General features: G+C 41.0%; 1 protein-coding gene across 1 annotated transcript in view; it reads left to right on the top strand.

Moving 5' to 3' along the window:
- Positions 1 to 19,900, top strand: part of GRPR (gastrin releasing peptide receptor) — a 39,781-nt gene extending 19,881 nt beyond the window's left edge. Inside the window, exons 2-3 of the mRNA XM_037157494.2 lie at positions 16,162 to 16,513; positions 18,311 to 19,900. Of these exons, the coding sequence (XP_037013389.2) occupies positions 16,162 to 16,513; positions 18,311 to 18,700 (742 nt within the window). The 3' untranslated portion in view covers positions 18,701 to 19,900. The remainder of the gene's footprint in view (positions 1 to 16,161; positions 16,514 to 18,310) is intronic.
- Positions 19,901 to 25,409: the final 5,509 nt, after the last annotated feature.

Genomic DNA, 25,409 nt, shown 5'->3' with positions numbered 1-25,409 from the left:
TCCGTCTTTATCCTAAAACTGCTAGAAGCTCTGCAAAGCTCTCAATTTCTGTGCTGCTGCTTCGAACTTTGAAAATGCCTTGAGCAGGAAATGATGCTGAATAATGGCTTCACTTCTTGGCATTTCCCCTCTCTCCAGGGTTTTGGCCCCTCAAATCCTACCTGCCTTGCTATTTCTCTGATGTTTTCAAAGAGGGTTTCTAGCTTGTCATTTCAGGGGAGTTGGTCAGCAGTAAGCTAGTTTACCATTAACAGAAGTGGAAAATCCTATACCACCTCTCTTACAGATCTGACCCATTGCCCTCGAAGCTATCCACCTCCCAGCTCCTTTAAAAAGGAGTACAGAACTACCTGGTCAGACCTGTGGGATCAGCATTCAGAGGCTCAAATTATCTCAGCAATTTAGATTCAGAGAAGTAAGCTCTGGTGAAGTTCAAAGTGAGTAAGTCAGGAATCTCAGCTGCGGCCTGCAGCAGTGGACACTGCGAAGTGTTGTAGGTACATCAAAGCTCTGGGATCTTTCAACTAGGCCAGGACTCTTAGCCCCAATAAGCAGGAGCTAGATCCTACATTTTGTTATACAGTGATTGATAATAGCTAAAATTTCTTAAGACGAAAAGAACCAAAATATTCTTAAGGTACTTTTCTCTAAACTTCACTTCCTTACTACTCTTTTTTTCATTGTATCATCAGTTCGTCTGAACCAGTTGACTAGTGGTAATAGCTAAAGATTACATACGGAAGAAATAGGGGGAAATGTGAAATGCCACACATATAGAAATTTATTTCTGTGTGAGAGGAATTTACTGTGACAATAATATGTCCACGTGACTCACTTATTTCTTTATGCCTCTACATAGAATAACTACAGGCAACTTTAAGCTTTCCAAGTTTTCTTTTTTCCCTTTGGTGGTGGTTTTTATTGGCAGGCAATTTCATACTAGGGTCAGGCCTCTGTTATGACAAACACTTTAAACACAATTTAAGAACAATATAAAATTATGTAAAAACAAAATTACAGTACTTTATCCATGAGAGCGTAAGGAAAATGCTTAGTTTTTAAAAAATAAATGGTGATCTAAATAGATTGAGATTTTCATTTTTACCCCCCTTCCACTTTAAATGCTTGGAAACAGGACAATCAGAATGTGGCATCTTTTCTATATTGTCAACAGAGGTGAAACTGAAGATTGAAACAATGGCTTAAGTGTAGTAAATATTTAGTTTTAGGCATTCTTTACTTGTTCTTTCAAAACACTTCACTCGAGTCTCAAATGCTAGAGTCCAATATAACTGAAGTGAAGATCCAGAGACCATGGTTATAGTATTGATTCTCAGCTAACCAGTTTGCTCTTCTGTAAGCTAAAGAAATGGGACTTGATGATTTCTAAGTTTTCTATTCCATAGTTACATCTAAAATAGGTTGTAGTTAAACATATACTCATATGTCTGTACCGTGCTAACGGCCATCCATATACTGACCTAGAATAATTTATTCTGAAATTACTTCACAAAAGGGGATATACATACATAAGTATCATTTTGTTTTTCTTTGATGGCTTTACCTGGGTATATCTTGCTTCCTCAACCAGATTTTAAATCCTTAATGGCCAGGGACTTTTATATCCATCTTGCCAAGCAAAGTCTGATTCTGGTACTTAAATGTACTGATAAACTGACTAAAGATCCTGAGCAATGAGTGTTTAACACTAAAAGCCCAATGGCAAATGTCAGTGGCCTAGTCTCTTCATCAACACACATTAATGAGCCTAGCAGGTGGTGCTGTATCAAATAGAGGACGGGCTTCCCTCCTTTTAAAGAAGGAAGCAGCCCTGGCTGGTGTAGCTCAGTGAATTGAGTGCGGGCCTTCGAAACAAAGGATCATGGTTTGATTCCCAGTCAGAGCACATGCCTGGGTTGCAGGCCAGTTCCCAGCAGGGGACACACGAGAGGCAACCATACATTGACATTTCTCTCCTTCTCTCCTTCCCTTCCCCTCTAAAAAAAACAAAAAAAATCTTAAAAAAAATAAAGGAACCCACAGCTATGCTGTGCATAGGACGAGAATGACAATAATGTTGGCCATGTTCACACATTCAGTGCACATAGGTACAAGACTGCTAAACTGATTCTTCAAAAGGAAATATGGTAAATATTTTGGGGTTTATAGGCCATAAGGTCTCTGTTGCAGCCACTTATCTCTACCATTATAGTGCAAAAGTAGCCATAGATTTTAGACAAGCAAAAGGAGGTAGCATGGCTGTGTGCCAGTAAAACCTGACTTATGGGCACTGCAATATGAATTTCTTGTAATTTTTATGTGTCCCAAAATGTTATTCTTCTGAATTTTCCCCAACTATTCAAAATGTATTAACATTCTTAGCTCTTGGGCCATATGGAAACAGGCAGAGGGCCAGGTCTGCTCAATGGGCCTTTGTTCGCTGTCCCTGCTATAAAGGCCTGTGCTGAGGTGGCCATTTAGCAGTGAGTCTCCTATTTTAATGGAGTGGGACCGAGGGCAATCTGTGAGCCTTATTCAGTGAGCCCAGGGAGACTTCCTAAGGGATATGATCAACACGAATCATACAGCTGTGTGATGCATTAGGATATGAGGAATGGCATATCACTCACATTATTTTGGATCATCCAAAAACTGAGAGTCAAGTCAATATCGTCAAGCAACGTGTGCGTTCCAGAATTCCCTGGGTCCTCTGTAATACCAACAGATGTTGAAAGGAATAAGATACTTTTTTTTTTAGATTTTTATTTTATTTATTTATCTTTAGAGGGGAAGGGAAGGAGAGAGGGAGAGAAACATCAATGTGTGGTTGCCTTTCGTGCGTCCCCTGCTGGGAACTGGCCTGCAGGGAACCTGCCTGCAACCCTGGCATGTGCCCTGACTGGGAATCGAACCGCGATTGTCTGGTTCTCAGGCCCGTGCTCAATCCACTGAGCTACACCAGCCAGGGCAGATACTTTTAAATCAAGGCTTAGCTGGACGCCAGCTCCCAGGGGTAGTGCATACGGGGGCAGAGCCTTCCTGTTGCTCACTGATGGAGTGAAGATGCAGACAGACACTGTGCTTCTCATCGCCTACTCCCCATGTCTCACATCACACGTCATGCTGCGTCTCTAAGGTCTTTCATCATAGACTCCTGTAAGCAAGTTACCTTAAAATTGTGGAATTTGCTCAGCACCCCCAAGAAATCTGGGCTTGAAATGCTTCAAGAAATAGGAACTGTTTAGGCTGGAGGAGATCTCTTGGAAAAGGCTAATAAGATGATGTCCAGAGTCATTTGGTATAAGTAGGCATGAGAGGAGTGTTTGGCTGGGAGGGTGGCAGGGGAGGAATGGGTTATCTTGAGCCCTTTTTCTCATCTGAAAGTAAGATAGTACAGGCCGGGTTTGGGGCCCAGCTCTAGATTTCCAGTGTTAATTGTATGTTTGTTTAGTAAATGAAATGGGTATAAAATGATTAAGGCATAGACCTGATTATTAAGGAACTCGCAATCCTGTGACCCAGGATGCATGAACCTTTTTAATTTCCAGGATGGAATTAGAGAAAATGTCACTTGAGTGTCCAGGGCTTATGCTTCTTGACCTCTTTTTTACCAAGTACAGGAGCACGCAGAAGTTCATGCTTAAAATATGCTTTTGGTTGTTAGATGCACTAGTTCTGGAGGAGTGGGGGTGCTTTGTTTCATTTAGGCATGGTGCTTTGTCTGAAGCTAATCCTGGAAAGAATCTGTAAATGCACAGATGTTGCCCTCTAGTGACCACCTGGGCTCTTTGGAGCTGAATGGACATGGTGCCCAGAGAGACCAGCCAGAATCTGCAGAGTGCCGCCTGCTAGCAAGAGGGCTATGGGCATCTGTGTGAGACTGAAATGCTTAGGCTACAGGTCCTAAGAAAAAGACACACAATTGCATACTCTCAATTCTGTATAAAGATAAAAGAAAATCGGAAGGAAATGTATCAAAACATCACATGTAAGACATGGATGATTGTCTTCTTTTTTGTTTCTAGAACTTTCTACTGCCTAAATTTTTATAATGAACAATTAACACATTTTTTAGCTAAAAATTATTTCTATTGCAGTTTTTCCATTAACATTTATCATCCTTATACTACTCCCTGCAATCATCAAACTGTTGTCCATGACCATGAGCCCTTTTTCCTTTTCACTCAATCCCTCCACCCCCAACCTTCCACCCAGAGTTGTCAGCCTGCTCTCTATCTATGAGTCTGTCTCTATTTTGCTTGTTTGTTCAGCTCGTTCTTTAGATTCCACATAAGTGAAATAATAATGTTCTCCAGGTCCATCAACACTGTTGCAAGAGAAACCTTTTTTATGGCTAAGTAGTATTCCATTGTATGAATGCCCCATAGTTGTTTTATCCACCCACATATTATTTTTGTTTAACTCCATACTAAACTTCAGTTGCTTTAAACTAAAAAAACCTACCAAAAACCAATGGATAAATGTAGTACGTCTGAGAATAGTTTTCTCATTTTATATCAGTTGTCTAACATTTCTATGCACTTCTGATTTTTTCAACTACAGTTTACATTGAACATATTTTGTATTAGTTTCAAGTGGACGTCATGGTGAGTAGATAATCATACAGTTTACAAAGCTTCCATCTCCCCCGATATTTCCAGTACCCATCTGGCACCGTTCATAGCTATCACAATATTATTGACTGTATTTTCTACACTCTACTTTACATCCCCAGGACTATTATGTAACTACCAATCTGTACTTTTCAACACCTTCACCTTTTTCAACCAACCCCTCAACCCTTCTTTCCTCTGGCAGCCATCAGCCTGTTCTCAGTATCTGTAAATATGTTTCAGTTTGTTTTTTTTATATTGCTGCTTAGATTCCACATAGCACTTTTATACAAAAATTTTTAACTGAGAAAAAGTCATCAAAGTAACTAACTGCTTTTAGACTACCTTCATTGTGGATGTCTTTGCTGACTCAAAGCAAACATTTTCAATTGGTTAATATACCCTCAGAGTTGCATGAAGACAAATTTACCAACTCTTCCTTCCTCTCTTTTACTAATTTTTGGAGGTGACATTTAGTGTAGCTGTACTCATAATGAGGATAAATTCAAAAGCATTCAATTTAAAGAGATGTGTGAATTTGAGCCCAGATTCTTCTAATTGTCAGCTGTGTAGCTTTGGACAAATCACTCTACGAGCTTCAGTTTTCCGATCTATAAAATAGGAATAAGGGTATTTACCTGTAATATATCATAGGGCTGATGTAATTTTTGTAATGATGAAATGAAATAATGTGTCATATTATTTATAAAATGTTAGAGTTCCTACTCAAACAGTGACTGCTCCATTAGCACAATTGTTACTCATGTTCATAAGGGAGCTGAGAAGGTATTGTTGAAATCTCGACCACTAGCCAATCTGCTGGACAGTCATGCCTTTTCAGGAAAAGCAATTATAAGCTTTCATTTAAATAGTGCTTCCTGGTTTTCAAAGTGCTTTTGAAACACTTCATTTAGCTCTTCTTCACAGCAAAGTAAGGTTGATATCATTAGTTCTGATTCACAGATGAAGAAAATGAAGGCACTGAAGTCTTGTGGTTTAAAGTGTGGACACATGGGCCACGGAGCCTCTGTTCAAGCCCTAGCTCTGCCACGTGGTTAATGCAACGTCTTTGTGCCTCAGTTTCTACATCTGTAAGAAGAGGATAACAACAGTAATACCTACTTCCTAGGATTGTTATAAGGGATTCAAAAATTAATTTTAATAAGATTTTTATTTATTTATCTTTAGAGAGGAAGAAGAGAAGGAAAGAAGGAGAGAAACATCAATGTATGGTTGCCTCTTGTGTATCCCCTGCTGGGAACTGGCCCACAACCCAGGCATGTGCTCTGACTGGGAATCAAACCATGATCCTTTGGTTCGCAGGCCCGCACTCAATCCACTGAGCTATGCCATCCAGGGCAAAAATTAATTCTTGAAAAGTATTAAGAGCTGTACTAGGCACTCAGTAAATGATATATGTTTATGCGAAATAAAAAATAAAATAATCAAGACAGCATGCTTATGCAAAAATAGCTAATTATGGAAATAGGAGTAGCATGCAGACCTTCCCATCTCCATGCAGTCAGTGATGTCTCCCCCGACATTGCCATGGTCAACTTCCTGGGCTAGAGGAACCAGTAAGCTCCAAAGGTGGGTCATGACTTTAGCATGTATAAAGCCTCTCATCTGGGGTTATTTAATGATAGTGCTGGTAAGTTTTTATAATTAGACACAGTGATTCATACACCATAATGGCATTTGAGATTTAATTATTCTTATTCTGAAAAGAATGCATTGCATTGAGGTAACCTAAAAATTCTATTTTTATCCCCAACCATTTGAAATACATTTAAAAATTCATATTCTCTCTGATACTTTATTTTCTATGGATAAGTTTGATAAACTGACGAAATCCAGAGAATTTACATAGTGGGTGCTGTTGGGGGCTTGCCTGTAGCGCTTGTACACCAGAGGTCACTCACAGACCTGGGCTTCCTTTCTTTCTCTGACTCAGGGTAACATCTGGCTGAGGGAAGTTTTGGGCCAAAGCTGGAGTGTCACAGAATGAATACCACAGGATAAATGTCTTTTTAAAAAATATTTTATATATATTTTTATTTTTAGAGAGAGGGGAAGGGAAAGAGGAAGAGAGGGAGAGAAACATCAATGTATGGTTCCCTCTCATAAGCCCCCCACTGGGGACTGGCCCTGCAGCTCAGGCATGTGCCCTGACTGAGAATCGAACCGTGACCCTTTGGTTCGCAGCCTGTCCTCAAACCATTGAGCTACACCAGCCAGGGCATCACAACAGGATAAATCTTGATCAAAAAGCAATGGGTACTGGCAGGTAAAAATCCGAGCCTCCTAACCTCTTGGTGGCATAGTTCTGGAATGTGCTCACCACAGCCTCTCATGGAGGTCCCTGGCAGGCCTGTGTTCAACCTGCACAGAGAGGGACCTTTGCTCTGTTTTCTGGAATCTCCTCACGAAAAAACTCCTTGCACCCAAATCCTATCTCAGTGTCTGTTTGGGGATGAATGACACTTTATGAAGACAGTTTATGATCCCAAGGCTATTACAACTTCCATCCAGACCATGAGTGATCTTCCCCCGTTCTCTGTGTATTTCGTATGCTATGCAGCAGAGTAAATGCAGGCTGTGTCTAACTACAATTTGGAAATGGGATTTATAAACATTCTTCAAACTTTTTGGCTCATAAATTGTTGAAAAGGTCTAACAAGTTATAAATATCTATTCCTTCCCTCTATAACAGTTTTGAGGAATGGCCTAGGAACAACTTGTGCCAGGATGTTTGCACACCTACTGAAATTTAACTGGTGACTGCTCTTCTTTGTCATTGTAAATATACCCACTGGCAACTGTAATACTTCATCCTGATTTCACCCCTCCTGACGGCTCCTTTATAAGATTAGCACTGAGTTGTGGAATTAGACCATCCCGCTGAAACCCATTTGGGTCCAAGATTCAACGGTACTTGCTCAACTTCTGCTAAAGCACCATCAGATGGCCAACAACTGCTTGCATCTCTCTTCCCACTTGATACCCCAGCTTCTACATCCCTTATATCCCAGAACCAGTACCTGCACTAGTTTTTTTCTGGAAAGATTTCATTTATTTATTTTTAGAGAGAAGAGAAGGGAGGGAGAAAGAGGGAGAGAAATCGAACCTGCAACCTTTTAGTTTGCAGGACCAACACTCAGGCCACTGAGCCACCAGAGTCAGGGCAATTGCTCTTCTTATAGCTTCCCCATGTTAGTGACTCTTTCTTTCTTTTCTTTTTTAAAAATTTATTTATTTATTTACTTACTTACTTACTTACTTATTTATTTTTAGGCAGAGGGGAAGGGAGAAAGAGAGGCAGACAAACATTACTGTGTGGTTGCCGCCAGTGCGCCCCCTACTGGGGACCTAGCCCACAGCCCAGGCATGTGCCCTAACTGGGAATTGATCCGGCAACTCTTTCATTCACAGACCATCTCTCAATCCACTAAACCAGGGTAGTGGCTCTTTCTTTAGCCTCCTTCCAGTCTCTGGTTTGAGGCCCTGCAAGAATCTGCTTTTCACCTTGGCTCTAAGGTCTCATTCAAATGGCCTCTTTAGGCCTTGAGGCCTCTGAATATATGAAAGAGCTCAGATCTGACTTTAGGCCTGAGGTTGCATTTACACTTCAGGGTGCATATATGGGGATGAAAGAGGCAGGAAATTTGGTTTAACAGCTCAAAGAACGGGAATAGTGTCTCTGTGCAGAAACACATTGCTTTCACCATAGCTGAAGCAGGTGGGGTACAGGCATTCTCATTATTTATTTGGTTTTCTTCCTTAATCCCGACACCAGTGGAGGGGAGCAGTTTACCACTTAAAGATGTGACTCTTTGGCACAATGTAATTAGAGGTAGGACTTCACATACAGGAAAGTGATCAAACTGACTTTGGTCCATCGTAAAGAGCCAATGGCTGATATGCACACCTCTTCCCAAACCAGGGTTTACTTTCGGGGAGACAGTGTGTGCCCGCAGGGAGAAAACAGAATGGAAGGGAAATCACAACTCACGCACAGGTGGCTTCAGGACTTTACTCAGAGGAGATCCTGCATAGATCCATGACCTGTATCTTGATCTCTCTGAGGAAAATGACAAAAGGAAAAATGTAATTCCACTTGGTGACATGGACCATGATCCTCAGCCTTGACTTGAATTTAAAGCTCACTTCCTCCAGAGGCGGGAAGAGCTCTACTACAGACTCTCAGAAAGCCTGCTGAAACCCTAGCTAAACTTTCTGAACAATGTCTTCTGGGACAGTGGACTCCAAAATACGGTCATACCCTCCAGGAGATGTGCAACTTGATCTATTTCCCTCCCAGTTTCATTGAGATATAATTGACATAAAACATTGGATAAATTTAAGGTGCGTAAGATAATGATTTGATACAAGTCTATATTGCAAAAAAGATTGCTTGCACTATTTCTTTAATCTTTTTATTTTTATAAAAGATTTTGCTTATTTATTTATTTTTAGAGAAAAGGGAATGGAAGGAGAAAGAGAGGGAGAGAAACATCCATGTGTACTTGTCTCTTGCACGCCCTCTACTGGGGACCTGGCCCAAAACCCAGGCATGAGCCCTGACTGAGAATTGAACCAGCGACACTTTGGTTTGTAGGCTGGTACTCAATCCACTGAGCCACACCAGCCAGGGCTAATCTTTTTAAAGGTAGAACACTAGATCCCTTACATTCTTCTAAAAAAATTTATGTTCACTGTTTTGATGAATACAAGAGATTTAGTTTGTAAAATGTGGCAGACTTCGATTTGTCTGATCATTTCCTCATAGTTGGATTCAAGTCTTGAAAATTGGGACAGGAATAAAGCATAGAAAATGTCATGTTCGCCCTGGCTGGTTTGGCTCAGTGAATTGAGCGCAGGCCTGCAAACCAAATGATCGCAGTTTGATTCCCAGTCAGGGCACATGCCTGGGTTGCAGGCCAGTTCCCAGCAGGGGATGCACAAGAGGCAACCATACATTAATATTTCTCTTCCACTCTCCTTCCCTTCCCCTCTAAAGATAAATAAATAAAATCTTTAAAAAAAAAAGAAAATGTCATGTTCTTTCCATTGCATTGCATTGGGAGGCACATGGTCTCAGATTGTCCCACCATTGATAATGGTCAGTTTGTTCAGGGTCACATTATGAATTTCATGGGATGTTGGCACTTTCACCTCCATGGGAACTTTTCTCCATAAAAAATATTAAGAATTACATTTTATAATTGTATTGTCATAGGCACTAATATAATCCAAGATGGATTACATCCATTTTTCTTCTGATTTTAAAAGAAATGAAAACATTTTTTTGAGTCTCTAAAGATATCATGGTCCCTGGATCTTGTGCCTAGTTTGGCTACTGGAGAAGTTCACCCTGAGTTTGACCACTTGATTAAAGGGGTGACCTCCAGATTTCCGCACCGTAAAGGTACATTTCCCCTTTGCAATTAGATAATAGTCTGTAGGGAGACACTTTGAGACTATGTGAATATTGTGTTTCCTAAAACCTTTCCCTCACTAGTTTCATCATTTTGGCCTGAACCAGTTATTACATTTAAAGTTGCAGGAATCATCTCTTGTCCAGGGATGAGAATATTGAGGTGCAAAGAGTCTGCGATTTGTTCAAGACCATAAAGCCAGTTGGTAGAATTACCATCGAGAATGAGATATCTCTTTCCTCCCAAGGCCACATTTGAGCCCAGAGGAAACTGAAGTATTTTAAAAGGAGTGAAACAAAGCATTGGAGTTATGTAGCCTGCAGGGAAGAACAGAGAAGGATGACTATAATCTGTTACATACTGAAAGATAACAGTGGCATTGGCAACCAGGACCAGCAACCTCTGCATTTGGAGAGTAATGGTGCCATGGGAGATAAGGTTCCATTGGTGTGGATCACAGTCATTTTACAAGCCAGCTCATCACTGCTTCACATTTCTTCAGAAAACTTCTTGCTGTTATTCTCAGGAGAAAATAAAGCCAACGTCTAATAGTCTTGTCAAATGTTATTAGGTATGAAAATTTTAATTTAAATGCTGACAGTGCATCAATTACACCAGAGACCATTTAGTTCATTTCGTTTTCTCTTTACCTCAGCCCACTCTAGGTAATGTGCATTAGGGACATAATGGGGGGTTAAAAATACTGTTTTTATACGGCCCCTACGGACTTCAGAAGGTGATTATGGACAAATAGGGGCTGAAATGCTGGAGCCTTCAAAATAAACAAACTTGCCCATATTTAAATAAAAAAACATACCTTTCTGTGGGCAAAGTCTTCCTTCCAACTGTGTCTGTGGGAGCCTGCTACTTCTACTTGCCAAGAATAGCTTTCACATATAAATCTTGTTACAGAGAACATTTGTGACCTTTTCAATTTTGCACTTCAAAAATGGAGCACAGATGTTTTCAGAAGTGAGAAGCAATTGTCCTGAGCGCCATAGTATCAGAGGAGTGAATTTGTCATTCTATGGGAGAACGATGCTTTCCAAGTATGTAAAAGTGGACCTGTTCTCTAAATTATGAAGAGTTGTAAATAAGAGACATCGGCAAGTCACATATTATTAACTAACTAGCAAGTATTTGCTGAACCTCTATTTGGAAATAAGTGGTAAGCAGGACAAGGGACCTGTAATATTTTTAGAGGTGCAAACATAAGAGAAGAGGAGAAGGTGTAAGTTTCTCTCTTCAGGAAACTTATGAGGAAGTCAGGTAGAAAAGACATAACCATGGAAAGCTAGAGAACAACTTAAGATAGTGCATATAGTAAATATAAAATGAGAACACTCAATAATCCTGTCATGAAATTAAACAGGTGAGGAGAAATAATGGAAATGATTGAGGCCCAGATTGGCCAGCAAAAGCTTCATCAAGATGATACTTAAAAGCTGGAATTTAGAAGGGTAGGATTGAGATGAATGGAGTCTCAGACTGGACACAAAGGAGACAGAAAATTAAGAAGACAGCTAGATCAGGAGTGAACCATAGAAATGAAGATCACGCGGAGGGTTAGCAACAGGGGAGTGGGAGAAGGAGAAGGGGTGAGAAGGTACAGAAAATAAGTAGCATAGACAGTAGATAGAAAATAGATAGGGGACAAGGTAAGAATAGTAGGGGAAATATAGAATCTAAAGAACTTGAGACACGTATTCATGAACTAAAGAGGGGGAATGGTGGGGGAGGGGTGTGCAGGGTGGAGAACAGAGGGGGGGAATAGAACAAATGTAATGACATAATCAATAAAAAAAAGTAAAAAGGAGACAGAAAAGTGATGGAGAATTTTGAAAGAGGACATAGACTAGTCTATCTCTGGAGTATAATTGAACGTTGACAGCTCATTCTTTCAGAGTGGGGGATGCTCTATGCAAAATGATGCTGGAAATACATCTGATGATAACTTTTAGGTGACTACCATGACTAGCGGTTCTCCATAAGACTCTTCTGTTGATAAAGAACAGAAGCCACTCACAATAAGTCAAGTGAAAAGTAGACAGAAGAATTGTTAAGTTTATAACAGGAGACCTCCTGTACATTCAAAAGCTGTTCATGGGCCAGGAACCAAGAACCCTGTGTATGACTTAAGGCCGCATCATCTCAACATCTTCTTTTATTTCTGCCTCATTTTTTCTCTTTCTTTCAGTCCACCCACTCTGCTTATGCCTCTTGCACATGGTTGAAACGTGGCTGCCCTGATCCCTTCCTTGACATCAAAACCTTTGTTTTTCTAACATCTATCCTTGAATAATTACGTCCTCTCTGGTTTTTAGTTTACATGCTTAAGAGAAGGAGACACTCTTTAGTAGCTGGCAAGGCAGTTCATTGGCTGGTTCAGATGAAATATCTACCCCAGTCCAACCAGCCATCACTCCAAAATGAGAATTTCCCAGTGGTGTCTCCCTGCATTGGGAGCTCTGGGTAGGGCAGTCTAAGCTGGAAGAACAAATACATGGATATGTCCCATGATCTATAGAATTGTTAGACTTCCAGGGAGCATATGGTATGTTCCATACACATTTGGGAAGCATCTAATCTGTGTACCTGCCTGTGGGCGAAACTTACCCAAAGCTTTCTCCTGAAAGAGCTGTGGTATCCTGAGAAGAGCTGGTCCTAAATTGAATATTGAGTCCACCACCTCTGAAACTGAGCTTCAATTGGTTACCTGTCGAATGAGGATAATAGCACCTACTTGTTGGCATTGTCTGGAACGAACATGAGGTAACGTATATGTTATTCTCTGCTTGGCACAGGGCAGGAGCTTAGTAAATGAGATTTCTTTAACTTCTCTGATGCTCTACGAATATTCCACAACAGAAAATGATTTGCAATGGATTTCAACTTATTTTTAGTTGCAGAAGTAATCTATAAGTGTCTCAATATTTAAAAGTATGTCTTAGAAATTATATTATTTCACTAATACCTATTTTAGTTTCTTTTTTCAAACTAAAACACAGTTAGTGTTTTTAGCATTCTGTCCAAGAAATCTTTGCCTATAGGGTATGTTTTAAATAAATAAAGTCTTTTAAAAGTACAATCACAGTGCCATTCTCACACCCAATACATTAAAAATAATTCCTTTGGCTCCAACTGTGTGGCTCAGTTGGTTGGAGCACCATCCTGTATACCAAAAGGTTGTGGGTTTGATCCCCAATCAAGGGGGCATATGGGAGGCGACAAGTCAATGTTGCTGTCACATCAATGTCTCTCTGTCTCTCCTCCTCTCCAAAATAATGAAAAAAGTGTTCTTGGGCAAGGATTAAACAAAATAAAAGTAAAAACAATTCCTTGATATCACCAGTATGAGGTCTATGTTTGATTTTCCTCAATCGTCTGAAAAATAGGTTGTTTGTTTTGAATCAAAATCCAAAATATATACCTTGCACTCGATTGGCATGTCTTACACACTTCAATCTGTCTGTAATCATTCTCCCTTATTTTATGCTATATATTTGGTGGGAAAATGGGGTCATTATACCTGTAGAATTTTCCAATTCCGGATTTGTATCTTCATGGCTTCATTTAGCAGGTTCTTCTATTCCCACTTTCCCTGACAACTGGTACATAGATCTAGAGGCTTAATTAGGTTTAGATTCAAATTATTCTTTTTGAAAACCTATAAAATGGTTTTTACACTGTCTTTTATCTTTTAAAAGATGAGAGTTTGAAATAGCAGCTCAGTAGTACTCATGGCATTTTGCACTTAGGAATACAAGATTCCCAAGACAGAAGGAAGTAAGTCACTCTGGTTTCTGACTCATGTATGAGTGAATCCCCTTCACTAGGAGAGTTAATGGTGTTGATGACTGTTATCTGCCAGAAAATGCAGATAGAAATCATAATTACCACTTTATCTTTAATCTAATAGGGATGTCTTTAGTCATATAGTACATCTTTGGGTAAATACACTTACATACCTTTAATTAAAGATATCAATTTCTTGCCTACATTCTAAAGTAGGAATAAAAGTGTTTGAAATGACTAGTGAGTGACTAGAGAAACTGCCAGAAGAAAGTAGATATCTCTTTGAAATTTTTATGTCTTTTATAATTGTTTAAAATGAACAAATACCAACTAGGGGTGGAAAGCAAACTCAGGCACAATGAAGCAGGTCTGTAGTGTAGCTCCACAGGGCCGGGGATGCACAGTGAACACTAGCCCTCTCTTCTCTACCTAAGCCAGGGACAGAGAGCTAGACAAAGAAATCAGAGACACAACAATAAAAATGATTGGTCTGTGTCTGGTAAAGCTATTGGAGAATGTGACTCAGGTCCACAGCAATAATGATCTTGCAGACACTCTGATTTCCTTTATTAGGCAAGCCATTCTCTTCATCAGGGACAGAAAACTATAGGGCTCTCTGAGCCCGAGGAACATGTCAGATTCTTTTCCCCAAACTCTCCACTTAATAAATTTCCCCCCTTACCTGGAGGGAGGAGGAAAGTGAGTGAGGAGGTAGGGTGCAGCCAAGATTGATAACTCAAGGGAGGTTTAATCAACACAGAAACAAGCAGAAATAAATGTTCCTCCATCACTAAAGTCTACGATAAAAAAGAGTAGCATAGGTAGAATCCACTTTCAACACAGCCTTTTGAGCTGTAAACACCCTCCCATGTAGTTGGTCCACACTTCCACACTTATAGGAGCTTGTGTTCAATTGAACAAATGTTTGTGGAGTGTGCGAGAATCACAATGCTGGCAGATGCCAAGATGAAAAAAAAAACCACACTCTCCACTGACCAGGACTGCGGCTTTTAGTGGGTTCTCACACAGGTGTACACAAGATAAGTGTGCAGCCCCCAGTGTGGGGCATCAAGTGAGGAGTAATGGCAGACGTGGAGATGCTCAGCTTAGACTTTCCTTGAAGAAATGACTGAGTGTCCAGCTGCAGGGACTGTGGTTACTGCAACGTCCAGCTGTCAGCTCCTTCATGGTCTGCTTCCGCTTTCAAGCCATGGACATGCTCTTTTGGGCAATGCCTGCCCAATGACCGAATCGGGTAGTAATTGAGATCACACTCTTTTTGGGCAGCCCGCACCGTTAGCTAAGCAAGGTGGTGATATAAGGGCCTGAACTTTTCTTCCCAGGACGTTACTCCTCCATCCGGTAATTTTTGCTCCCAAGCTTCCCACTGAGCTCTTGTGGGATGACCAGCAGAGTTCCAGTTTGCTGGGAGTCAGAGATTCGGCAGGATATAGGACTTTCAGTGCTAAAATGGGGAATTTTCAGGCCACCTAAGATGGTTGGTCACCCTAACAGGTGTAAACCTTGTCACGTCGGCATCAGGGTCTGACAGCTCCCTTTGCCCAGTCCATCTTCCTTCCTTTTCCCCTTCACGGGCATCGCTCCCCAGTACACTTTCTGTCCTCTTGATTTCATCTCAGTGTCTGCTTCCCAGAACAGTTGCTCTAAGACAGGGGCATGTGCAGCACAGCAACCAAGAAAAGACATGAATACTAAAAGATGAGATGAGGCTGAAAGAAAGTAGGAGAACTGGAGAAGGATTAATTTGATAACTACAGGGATGCTCCTGTGTATAAACTTTTCAGCAGACTATTCATTCCATATCCTTTGAAAAAGGGAAAAAAGGCATATATATAAATACTTAATAACTTCGGGTTCCCTACACTGCCTTTGAATGCTCACAATGAAGGTTTTGTCAAAAAGAAAAGGCTAACTGACTTTTCCTGTATCCTTCTTTAAACACGCTTTGTTACTAAGTCCTATGACTTAATAAGAGAAGTGAAAAGAGCTTCATCTTTCCTCAGAATTATTCTTAAAATCAAGAGAGAATACGGACAGAGCATTACTGCTGGAGAAAGGGGAAGGCATCTTTCAGGGCCAGGACTAGAATAAGGTGAGCGAGGTACCTGGGGTGCAACATTTAAGTGGTCGCTCACTGTCATGGTTGTGTACAGTTGGTACTTGAACGAAGCTGAGAGTAAATACCTTGTTAAATATTGCACACAGGTGCCTTGTTTGCCTCACCTCATCAGAGCCCTGCTATCCGTAATAGTATCAGGCAACTTATGCAGAACATTTGCTCTTTCCTGCCCCAGGTACAAAGCAATTGTCCGGCCAATGGATATCCAGGCCTCCCATGCCCTGATGAAGATCTGCCTGAAAGCTGCATCGATCTGGATCATCTCCATGCTTCTGGCCATCCCAGAAGCTGTGTTTTCTGATCTACACCCTTTCCACGAGGAAAGCACCAATCAGACCTTCATTAGCTGTGCACCATACCCACACTCTAATGAGCTGCACCCCAAAATCCACTCCATGGCTTCCTTTCTGATCTTCTACATCATTCCGCTGTCCATCATTTCTGTCTACTACTACTTCATTGCTAAAAATCTGATCCAGAGTGCTTCCAATCTGCCTGTGGAAGGGAATATACACGTCAAGAAGCAGGTGGGTGCTAAGGATGGATTCATTTCCTCCTTGGGGATTTGATCCCTTGCATTTCTTTTGAACCCCACTGACAAGTACAGTAGTTAGGTGATCACATCACCTGATTCTACAATTACGGGAGTTGGGGGGATCTGTGTCCAGGTGGCAAATGGAAACTCCTAGCCACAGAAGCCCAGCAATTCAGGTGTTCTTTATAAACGTGTTCTCTTATTAAAGATCGGAGCTAGAGAGGTGTTGAGAACCTGAAGGATTTTAGAGCAGGGATGTCAAACTCATGTTCACCAGGGGCCACATCAGCCTAGCGGTTGCCTTCAAAGGGTCAAATGTAGAGCTCCTTGCCCCTAGTTAAGGAGTAGTTACATGAATACAGTCCTAAAATTACATTCGGCCCTTTGAGAGCAACCTCAAAGCTGATGTGGCCACTGGTGAAAATGAGTTTGACACCCCTGCTTTAGAGTATGAGTTCTTTTTTGAGAAATAGCTGAAAAAAGTATTGTTTTGTTATTGTTGTTGTTTTTTAAAAAATAAAATGTTGAGGCTCAGAGAGATGTGACTTCTTTAAATTATGATCACATGGTTTGAATAGGACGAGGATTTCCACATGGGGAAAAAGCAGAGGGGGCAGGAAATGAGGCTGGTTGAAGAAAAAGAAGTAGTTTGATTAAGACCGGCTCACACTGATTCAGTTTCCAACCCAGGCTTATGACTTACCCTCTGTGAGCCTCAATTCCTTTATCCACAATATAGAGTAATAACCCCTATGTTGTAAAGCTGTTGGAGGATTGCAAGAGAGCATATGCACTCCCTAGCCTGCCCGGAAGGCAGGATGCCCTTCCTGTGTGTTAGAGTCCTTTGCTCAACCATGTAACCACTGCAACTTCATCCTTCCGGTAAGAATGGTAGAAGCCAGAGGCTTTGGCTTTCTACTTTTTCTCAGAACTTCCCTTCCAGCCCAAAACTACATTACATATTAATGATGGAGATACAGAAAGACCTCCCAACCATTTCAATGTACAGCTAACTCAGTTGGAGGCTTCACGCTTCAGAGTTGATTTCAGGGGGGAAGGAGAGGCTTTATTTGTAAGGGGGGAGTGACAGGTCTCAGAGAAACTATTTCCCTGATGGAAAGACCTCTCAATAGTGAATGGACATCGTATTCCAAATTCTTTCATGAGAAAGATGCTTACCCTTGCAGTAAGAACCTTCCTCTATAATATGGTCCAGAAATAACTTGAGATTGATAAAAAATAATAATAACAACAACAAAAACAACAACAGCTAATTATCTTAGTTTGGCCATTGAGGAAGAACTAAGTTGACTGTGGGAGTTTTGGGTTTTTTTTTTGTGTGTGAGCATCAGAAAAAATAAGACATTTCTGGCCGTGGAGAAAGACACGAAGTCACATGGCTGATAAACTGCACCAATGCCCTCCTGAGAAAAGAGAGCACTTACTAGAATTTCAGTGTGCAGTCCATTCAAGCGTGTAATCAACTTTGCTTAAAGATCTGTTCTTGGTGGCATTGGTCTAATTGTATTCTGTCTCACGGATTTCTGCTTTCTGGCTTCTTCATTTCTGTGTTTCTGACTCTCCTTTTTCTATCTGCTTCTGATGCTTTTCTCTCATTCATCTGATTCTCTCCTGTCCTGTTTCTCCTACTGAAATCATTTTCCATGGCTTTATGAACTTGCCTCTTTCCCTAATTCTTCCCCTCTGTCTTTCTGTCTGAGTCTTTGTCTGCAATCCTCCCTCACTACCCCTGGGTCCCTCTCTCCTCTCTGTGTAACTCTCTCCTCAGATCGAATCCCGGAAGCGCCTTGCCAAGACGGTGCTGGTGTTTGTGGGCCTCTTTGCCTTCTGTTGGCTCCCCAACCATGTCATCTACCTGTACCGCTCCTACCACTACTCCAAGGTGGACACTTCCATGCTCCACTTCGTCACCAGTATCTGCGCCCGCCTCCTGGCCTTCACCAACTCCTGCGTCAACCCCTTTGCCCTCTACCTACTTAGCAAGAGTTTCAGAAAGCAGTTCAACACCCAGCTCCTTTGTTGCCGACCTGGCCTGCTGACCCGGTCTCACAGCACCGGCAGAAGTACCACCTGCATGACCTCCTTCAAGAGTACCAACCCTTCCGCGGCCACTTTCAGCCTCATCAATGGCAACATCTGTCATGAGGGGTACGTCTAGACTGAACACTGCCCCTGCCCCCCAGTCCCCCTGATTTTGCTTTGTGGCTGGTAAGAAACCCTCACATCTGTCGTTGTCTCTGTAACCTCTAAAGACCCCCTGTGGTGCTCAGGAGTGGTATAGGCTGGCTGGGGACAGGCCTAAATGGATCACTGTTAACGTTCGAAGGGCCCATCAAGGTTTACCTTTCTCATTTCAACTTGTGAATGCTTCTCCTGATAGGAGGGAAAAAGGCAAAGTGTACTTTTTTTTAAAGAAAAAGAACCAAACAGAAAATTACTATTCTAAGCATCAATTTCTGACATACAGGCGTGGCCAATCAAGTCATAGAAACTAGATGAAGAACCAAATTTATATAGCAGATCAGATTATATATCAGATGTCCACTTCGTGAAAGACTTCACCTTGTCATTTCTTTGAGCAAGAGCTAGTGCTTTAGAAAATATGACTTGAGTGGTGTTTCAGGAATATTTCTAGTCACGAAGAAAGAGACTCTGTTGACACTTATAATATGAAGGACAGTGCCCACGTTAATAACACTGGAAGCCATTTTAAGACAAATTCAAGTGTTGTACATTACTGAGGACATAGGAGAAACATTTGAGATACTATTTTAAGGCAAAACCACAACCAAACACATAGACATGTATGTAAAGATCCATGTGTGGCTATGGAAACCTCTCACATTCTGACTAACTTCATGAAAGTCCTTTTTGCCATTGCCCACTTGCCATCAGTTCCACTGCAGAAGGAAAAATTCTTTTGGGGGAAGATCGATCATGATATTGATTCCTCAAACAATACAAGAGCGTAAAGTATAATGTTTATTTTTAGTGTACAAGAGTCTCAGTCAAATGTACTTATTTCGATTTGGATGTCCTTGTCTGCGTTGAAGCGGTAGCTTCCCAAGAGGGAGAAAAAGGATCACATCTGGGTGAAAAGAGGAACATGTTACATTAAATCAGTGCTTCACCTGAAGTAAGTGGGAGGAAATGAATACAATTTCAATGACATGGATTTCTATCTGAATATGTAAAACACAGCTCTGGGGAGCTTAGCTTTAAAAACTGATTAAAAATAGCTACAGATATATTAAGTTTCTACTCAAGAACAATGTTTACAAAGCAGCCCATGTGCAGAAAAATGCTGAATTGTAATCTTCTGAGTAAAAGGATTTGACTATCTTACTTTAGAAACCCGAATCAAGGGTTTTGTTTCTTGGGTTTTGTTTTCTTGGCTTTAGTTTGGTTTTTTACCCAAGGACAGGCCAATTTAAAAGATTGCAAACATGTTAACTGATTTTCGGATAAATAACAAATTCTGTAAATATGCCCTAACCATTAGGGCCTAATATGTATACCTTACATCCTAAGAGCATTTTGATTCTGTTCTTCTCTATCCAAGTGAGACAGAACAACTAGCTCTCTTTTCCACGTGATGCATATCAAAAGGCTTTTGTCTCTTGATACAAAGAAACACTCACAGTCTGCAGAAATTTAGAAGACCAAGACTGTTATAAGGACTTGGGTTTACAGTTGTATTAGTCACAGTGAAACCACTTCACTTGTGTTTGCTGCATGCACTTACATACTGCACACACCTGCTTTCCTTGTAGTCCACAATTACAATGGACAATTTCAAAAGCAAGACAGGTAGTATAGGTGAAAGAACCAAGATTTGTAGCTTGACCTTCCAACTCTGGCTCTAGCTAAATGAACTTGCCTGTCAGTATCCCTCCTCTAGAGTCATTTTTTCATCTCTAGAAGACAGTGCTAAGGTCCCTCCTATTGCTACCATCCTCTGAGTTTTGTCATTGTTTTTAGTTCTGTGTCTAAAGCATTTATGGAGCACCCTGGCCAGTATAGCTCACTTGGTTGGAGGATTGTCCCATAAACTGAAAGGTCATGGGTTCATTATCCAGCCGGGGTGCATGCAAGAGGAAACTGATCAACATTTCTCTCACATCGACGTTTCTCTCACATCAACGTTTCTCTCCCTCTCTCTCTCCTTCCCTTCCCCTCTCTAAAATCAATAAGCATGTCTTTGGGTGAGGAGTAAATAAATAAATAAGTAATTAAATAATTAAATTTATATGGAGCCCAGCTGCTCACAGTTGCCACATTTCTATTACCCTTCTCTTGGCAAATCATTTAACCACATTCACATCCACATGAAATGGAAGGAGACGGACTGTCCCATAACTTCTAGGGGCTCCTTGGAATGGTTTGTATGAATGATGTCCCATTAGCATGCTCTGTTTTGGAATCAGAGTGGAAAGAAACATAAGAAAACACATTGATCAATCTCTTCATTATACAAAGGTACTCTCCCTATTAACCCTTTTCAACCTCTATGCACCTGTTTTTTGACCCACTGCTCCACAATTTTACCGTTGGCTTCCTTCGAAACTCTTGAGTGTAAGTGATTTCATTTCTAGTTAGTTGCTAAGGTGCATAACATTCTGGGCACCTAGTGTAACTTGTTTAAGCATATCTAATCTACCTTCTTTCAAAGACATTTTGGGAGTAGGACTCACCTTAATGTCTCCTTCATGGTAACTTTATAACATGCTAACTTTAGGTCAAACATTGAAGGGACTGAGCTCTAGGTTTAACTGTGCCCTTAGGCAAATCCTGTTACCTCTTTGAGACTCTTAAATGAAAGGGTTGGTGGAAGCATTTGCCAGCAGGTGGCCTAGGGCTGGTAAAACTATTGTGTGCATCAATTGACAGCTTTGCTCAAAGCTAACTGGGGTGAACTTCACTGGGCCCTTCTCTAGGGAAGTCAAATTTTTACTTCACTTCAAGAACATAAAATCCCAGTGCAAGACCCACACTCTGATGCGGTATCACCTCTCTTCTAGGGTGGACTGCTGCAGAGCCTTAGAACTAAGACATTTCACGCCTGGCTTCCAAAGATAATCATGTTTAGCACTTATTTCTTTGGTGAGGAAAAAAATCAATTTTTGCTCTGGAAAACCATCTGTGTTTATTCAATTGACAGACACTACCTTTCAATCTATCTTAAATTGAGCCTCCCCGAGGCAGGCAGCTCAATAGTGATAGATTAAGCAATAAACAAAGCAGTCGTCCCACCAATGGCTGCTGCTGGCAGGGAAGGCACAGCGGCTGGTAGGAGCAATTATTCCACAGCGAGTTGATCCTCCCAGCTTGGGGAAGACAAGGCCCCTCCCTCTCGTTGATCCGATGATTCCTATAACTGGGGATGGCCAAACCGTGTTGTTCTGGCTGTGCTTGATCCCGGACTGAACCTGGCCTTCTGCCTCATTAGCAAGTCCTGGATTTCCCATTTGCCCTATAAACACTTTGGTTTCATCTTGAAGGATGAGGAACCCTTAGGTAAATAAACAATTTAGAGGCTGCTCACATGGACCAAGCTCAGCTTGTTACGAAAATGTATATTGAACAAAAGTAACTGAATTTGTTTATAAGACACGGGTGCGGTTAAGTTATAAACTCTTCGTTTGTGCCCAAACTAGCAGTCAGCTCTTGGTTTCAAAGTCTATTCATGCACCGAATGGCTTCTGTAATAGAGATTAGCTTTGTTTGGGGACTACATAGGGAATGACATCCTCCATCCGTGGATTACAACGTAGCTAAGTCACTTTTCTCAGGAGCCAGATAGAGATGATGACCCTGAGAACCTGTCTATATGAGAGGAATGAATAGTCTGCACTTGTGTTGTGATGAATGCAAACTTCTCATTTGGGCCCTTCGCATCCACACCAGGAGAGAATTAACCCTGGGTTTTTGGGAAAAAGGCATCACGGTTTGCACATTTGTCTAGTGTTTGGCTGAATTTTAATGACATCGATTAACAGCTGACAACAACAAAATTATTCACTGTCCTGGGACCAAGCTTCATGTGTGCTATTCCATGAAAGCAAGCCCTAACGACCTCTACTTTATCCTGTATCCATATGGTCATCCCTCTCGGCTCTCACCTGGATATGATTCTGTTGATATATTCCAGCTGAATGTATCTAGAACAATCAACAAATAGCACACTGAGAACAGACTTTTCTCTTGTGAGGCTTCATTTTTAAAGATGCAGTCAATGGATTTTATGTAAAATTTTAAAAGTTTAAGAGCCCCTGGGTGCTCTCTATTATATGTGCACAATTAAGTTTTAAAATGCTTTGCATTTACCTACCGCTCATGGTCTACACTTTTATACTCATTGTCTCATCTAATCCAAGCCCTTCCCTCTTCCCTGCTGACCAAAGAGCTGCTTTACATCGCTGACCATGGAATTTTGCAAATGACATTTGCTAGTGACAATCTATTATTAGATGAAGAGAGCCATGAAACTATGAGGCTGAAACATGTGAAACTGCAGCTATTGGACTATATTTGACCTGCAAAAAGGTGATTTCATAAGGTGCCATTTCATTTGATCGCATGCATCCTCAAGGCTTGTTCTTTGACACTGAAGAACAGAACCGATCATTGCTTTCCCAGCTATAGATTAGTATCTGTCATCCCCAAAGCAAGTCTGTTTAACTTGGCACAAAGGAATGAACCATGTCATTGTTGGTGGCCCCAGAAGAGGCATTAGTATGGAGAGCATTCTGCATCACAATGAAGTGGAAGGCGAAAATAAGAAGGGCAGGATTCTAGGGAGCAAGCAAAAACACTAAGCCCCAAAACACATTGCATTTGTCCCAAACTTGAATAGAGTTCTTTGGCTATAGAAGTCCTGGAAGAAAGGGGCTCAACTTCACCAAGCACCAGTGACGTGCCAAATGCAGTGCTAAGCACACTGCCATGCATCCTCACAAGCACCTCGAAGGGTATGCGGATGATGTAGCTGGGGCTCAGGGAGGTTCCCTCATGATCCCAACATCACATGGCACAGGTGAATGGCAGAGCATTACTGTGGACCTGCATCTCTCTTAAGTTCATTCTGTTACTCATCATTGCTTTCCAAAACTAGCCCATGTGAGAAATTAAGTTCACGGTATCTAATAATCCTTATTCTCTGCTCTAGGTTTTGTCCTAAGGCATGAACTAGTGATGAAGTCAAATAATACCCACAAAGAGCATCAGAGATATTTCTAAACACCAAAGTCAGGGGCTCACCGCAGGAAGAGGCTGAAATGTGACAAAGTTGGCAGAAAAGGAAATCCCTTAGCTCAGTTGCCTCCAGAGGCACAATTTATTTGCAGACAGAAACCGTGGGATTAATTCCCCCGCCAGTTGAGGCTAACTAAGGAGACAAAAAAAAAAAAACCTCGTGCAGAGAGAGGACCCAAGTGAGAACAGTCAGTCCTGGTATCCTTCTTTGAATCAGGATTAGCTGGAGAAACGGGTTCAGGAAGAAATGCAAACACCCACTCCCCTACTTCCTCTCCAAAAGAGGAAGACATGACAGTGGAGGGTTTTCCAGGGCCTGGAGACCCAGGCTGCCTGAACAGCCTCTAACAGAAAAATCTCTCCTGGACTAAAGGGACCCAAACCTGAACACCACAGCACACGATGCCCTATATACCCACATTCTAATAGGTAAGATTATTTTCTTTTTTTCCCCAATTTAAAGCTTATTCCCAGAGCCATATTATAACATGGAAGGACTCACATAATTTTATGGTCTTTTAAAAGGATCATTTAAATAGACACTAAAACGCGGCACATACAAAACCTCGTTCATTTCCAAACAAGCTTGAAAATGTGGGTATAACTAAGGATTTCAGTGTTCAAGGTATACCACAGAATTCGGGCCTGTTGGGAATCCAGATGGTTTCATTACTTTGCTTCAGTTCTAGCTATTTATATCGATATATCAATACTGATCATGTACAACACTAATAAAGTAAAGCAGTTTTTCTTAAAATTTTTTTTCTGTAACCTAGCTTAACTGATTCCAATATGACCTTTCTTGCATTCCAGGCAGCAGGATTGTAGGTAATCAAATTTGTTGAAATGATCAATTCATGGAGTTGTAAAAATACATGGCACCAACTTGTTTAATGTCATGTTCTGTTTTGTTTTAAATATTAAACCCATATTTTGTAAATTATCATTGTACTTGTTACTGTTAACTGTAAATATTTCTTGCATTAAAAATGTGCTCTGTGTTAAATAACTCAGAACAAGTTCCAGGTGTGGAACTTAGTACAAATAATGTCATGGCTTGGCTTTGCCTAGACTCCTTAGACTAAGGAACAATTTATAAGACATTCACAATATTAATATGAATGATTCATATCCTCTTAAATGTGAAAATTAACTGTGTGACCATCTAAAATTCTATCTATGAAGTGTGCTCATTGATTATATTCTTATTTTTTGAGAAATGTTTCCAATGCTCCTATCACATTGTACATGGTTTGTATGGCATTAAGTCAAATCCAGTGCAGTAAGCTGAATATTCATGTCGTAGAAGAATAGTTTTATTTCTTACTATAATAAAGCATAACTTATGAAATGGATGCCTGTATTCAGTGTTCAATAAAGACATATCTGCTGCATGAATGTAGTCCGTGGTAATGTGCTCTACAGTTCCTTGGTTCTAGAACCATTTATGTCAGAATCACCCAGGCTGCTTGTTGCAAAATACAGATTTCCCAATCCTTACGGCCTTACAACATCTGGGGGCGTGGCTTGAAAAATCTCTATTTTAAGCCCTGGCTGGTGTGGCTTAGTTGGTTGGAGTGCAGTACCATTAAAACCAAAAGGTCGCAGGTTCA

The sequence above is a fragment of the Artibeus jamaicensis genome, unplaced genomic scaffold (assembly GCF_021234435.1).
Source record: "Artibeus jamaicensis isolate MK-2021 breed Jamaican fruit bat unplaced genomic scaffold, CSHL_Jam_final scaffold_1283, whole genome shotgun sequence".
NCBI classification, from domain to species: Eukaryota; Metazoa; Chordata; class Mammalia; order Chiroptera; family Phyllostomidae; genus Artibeus; species Artibeus jamaicensis.
Note: the sequence above shows the minus strand (reverse complement) of the source record. Positions and strands in the feature narration are given on the sequence as shown.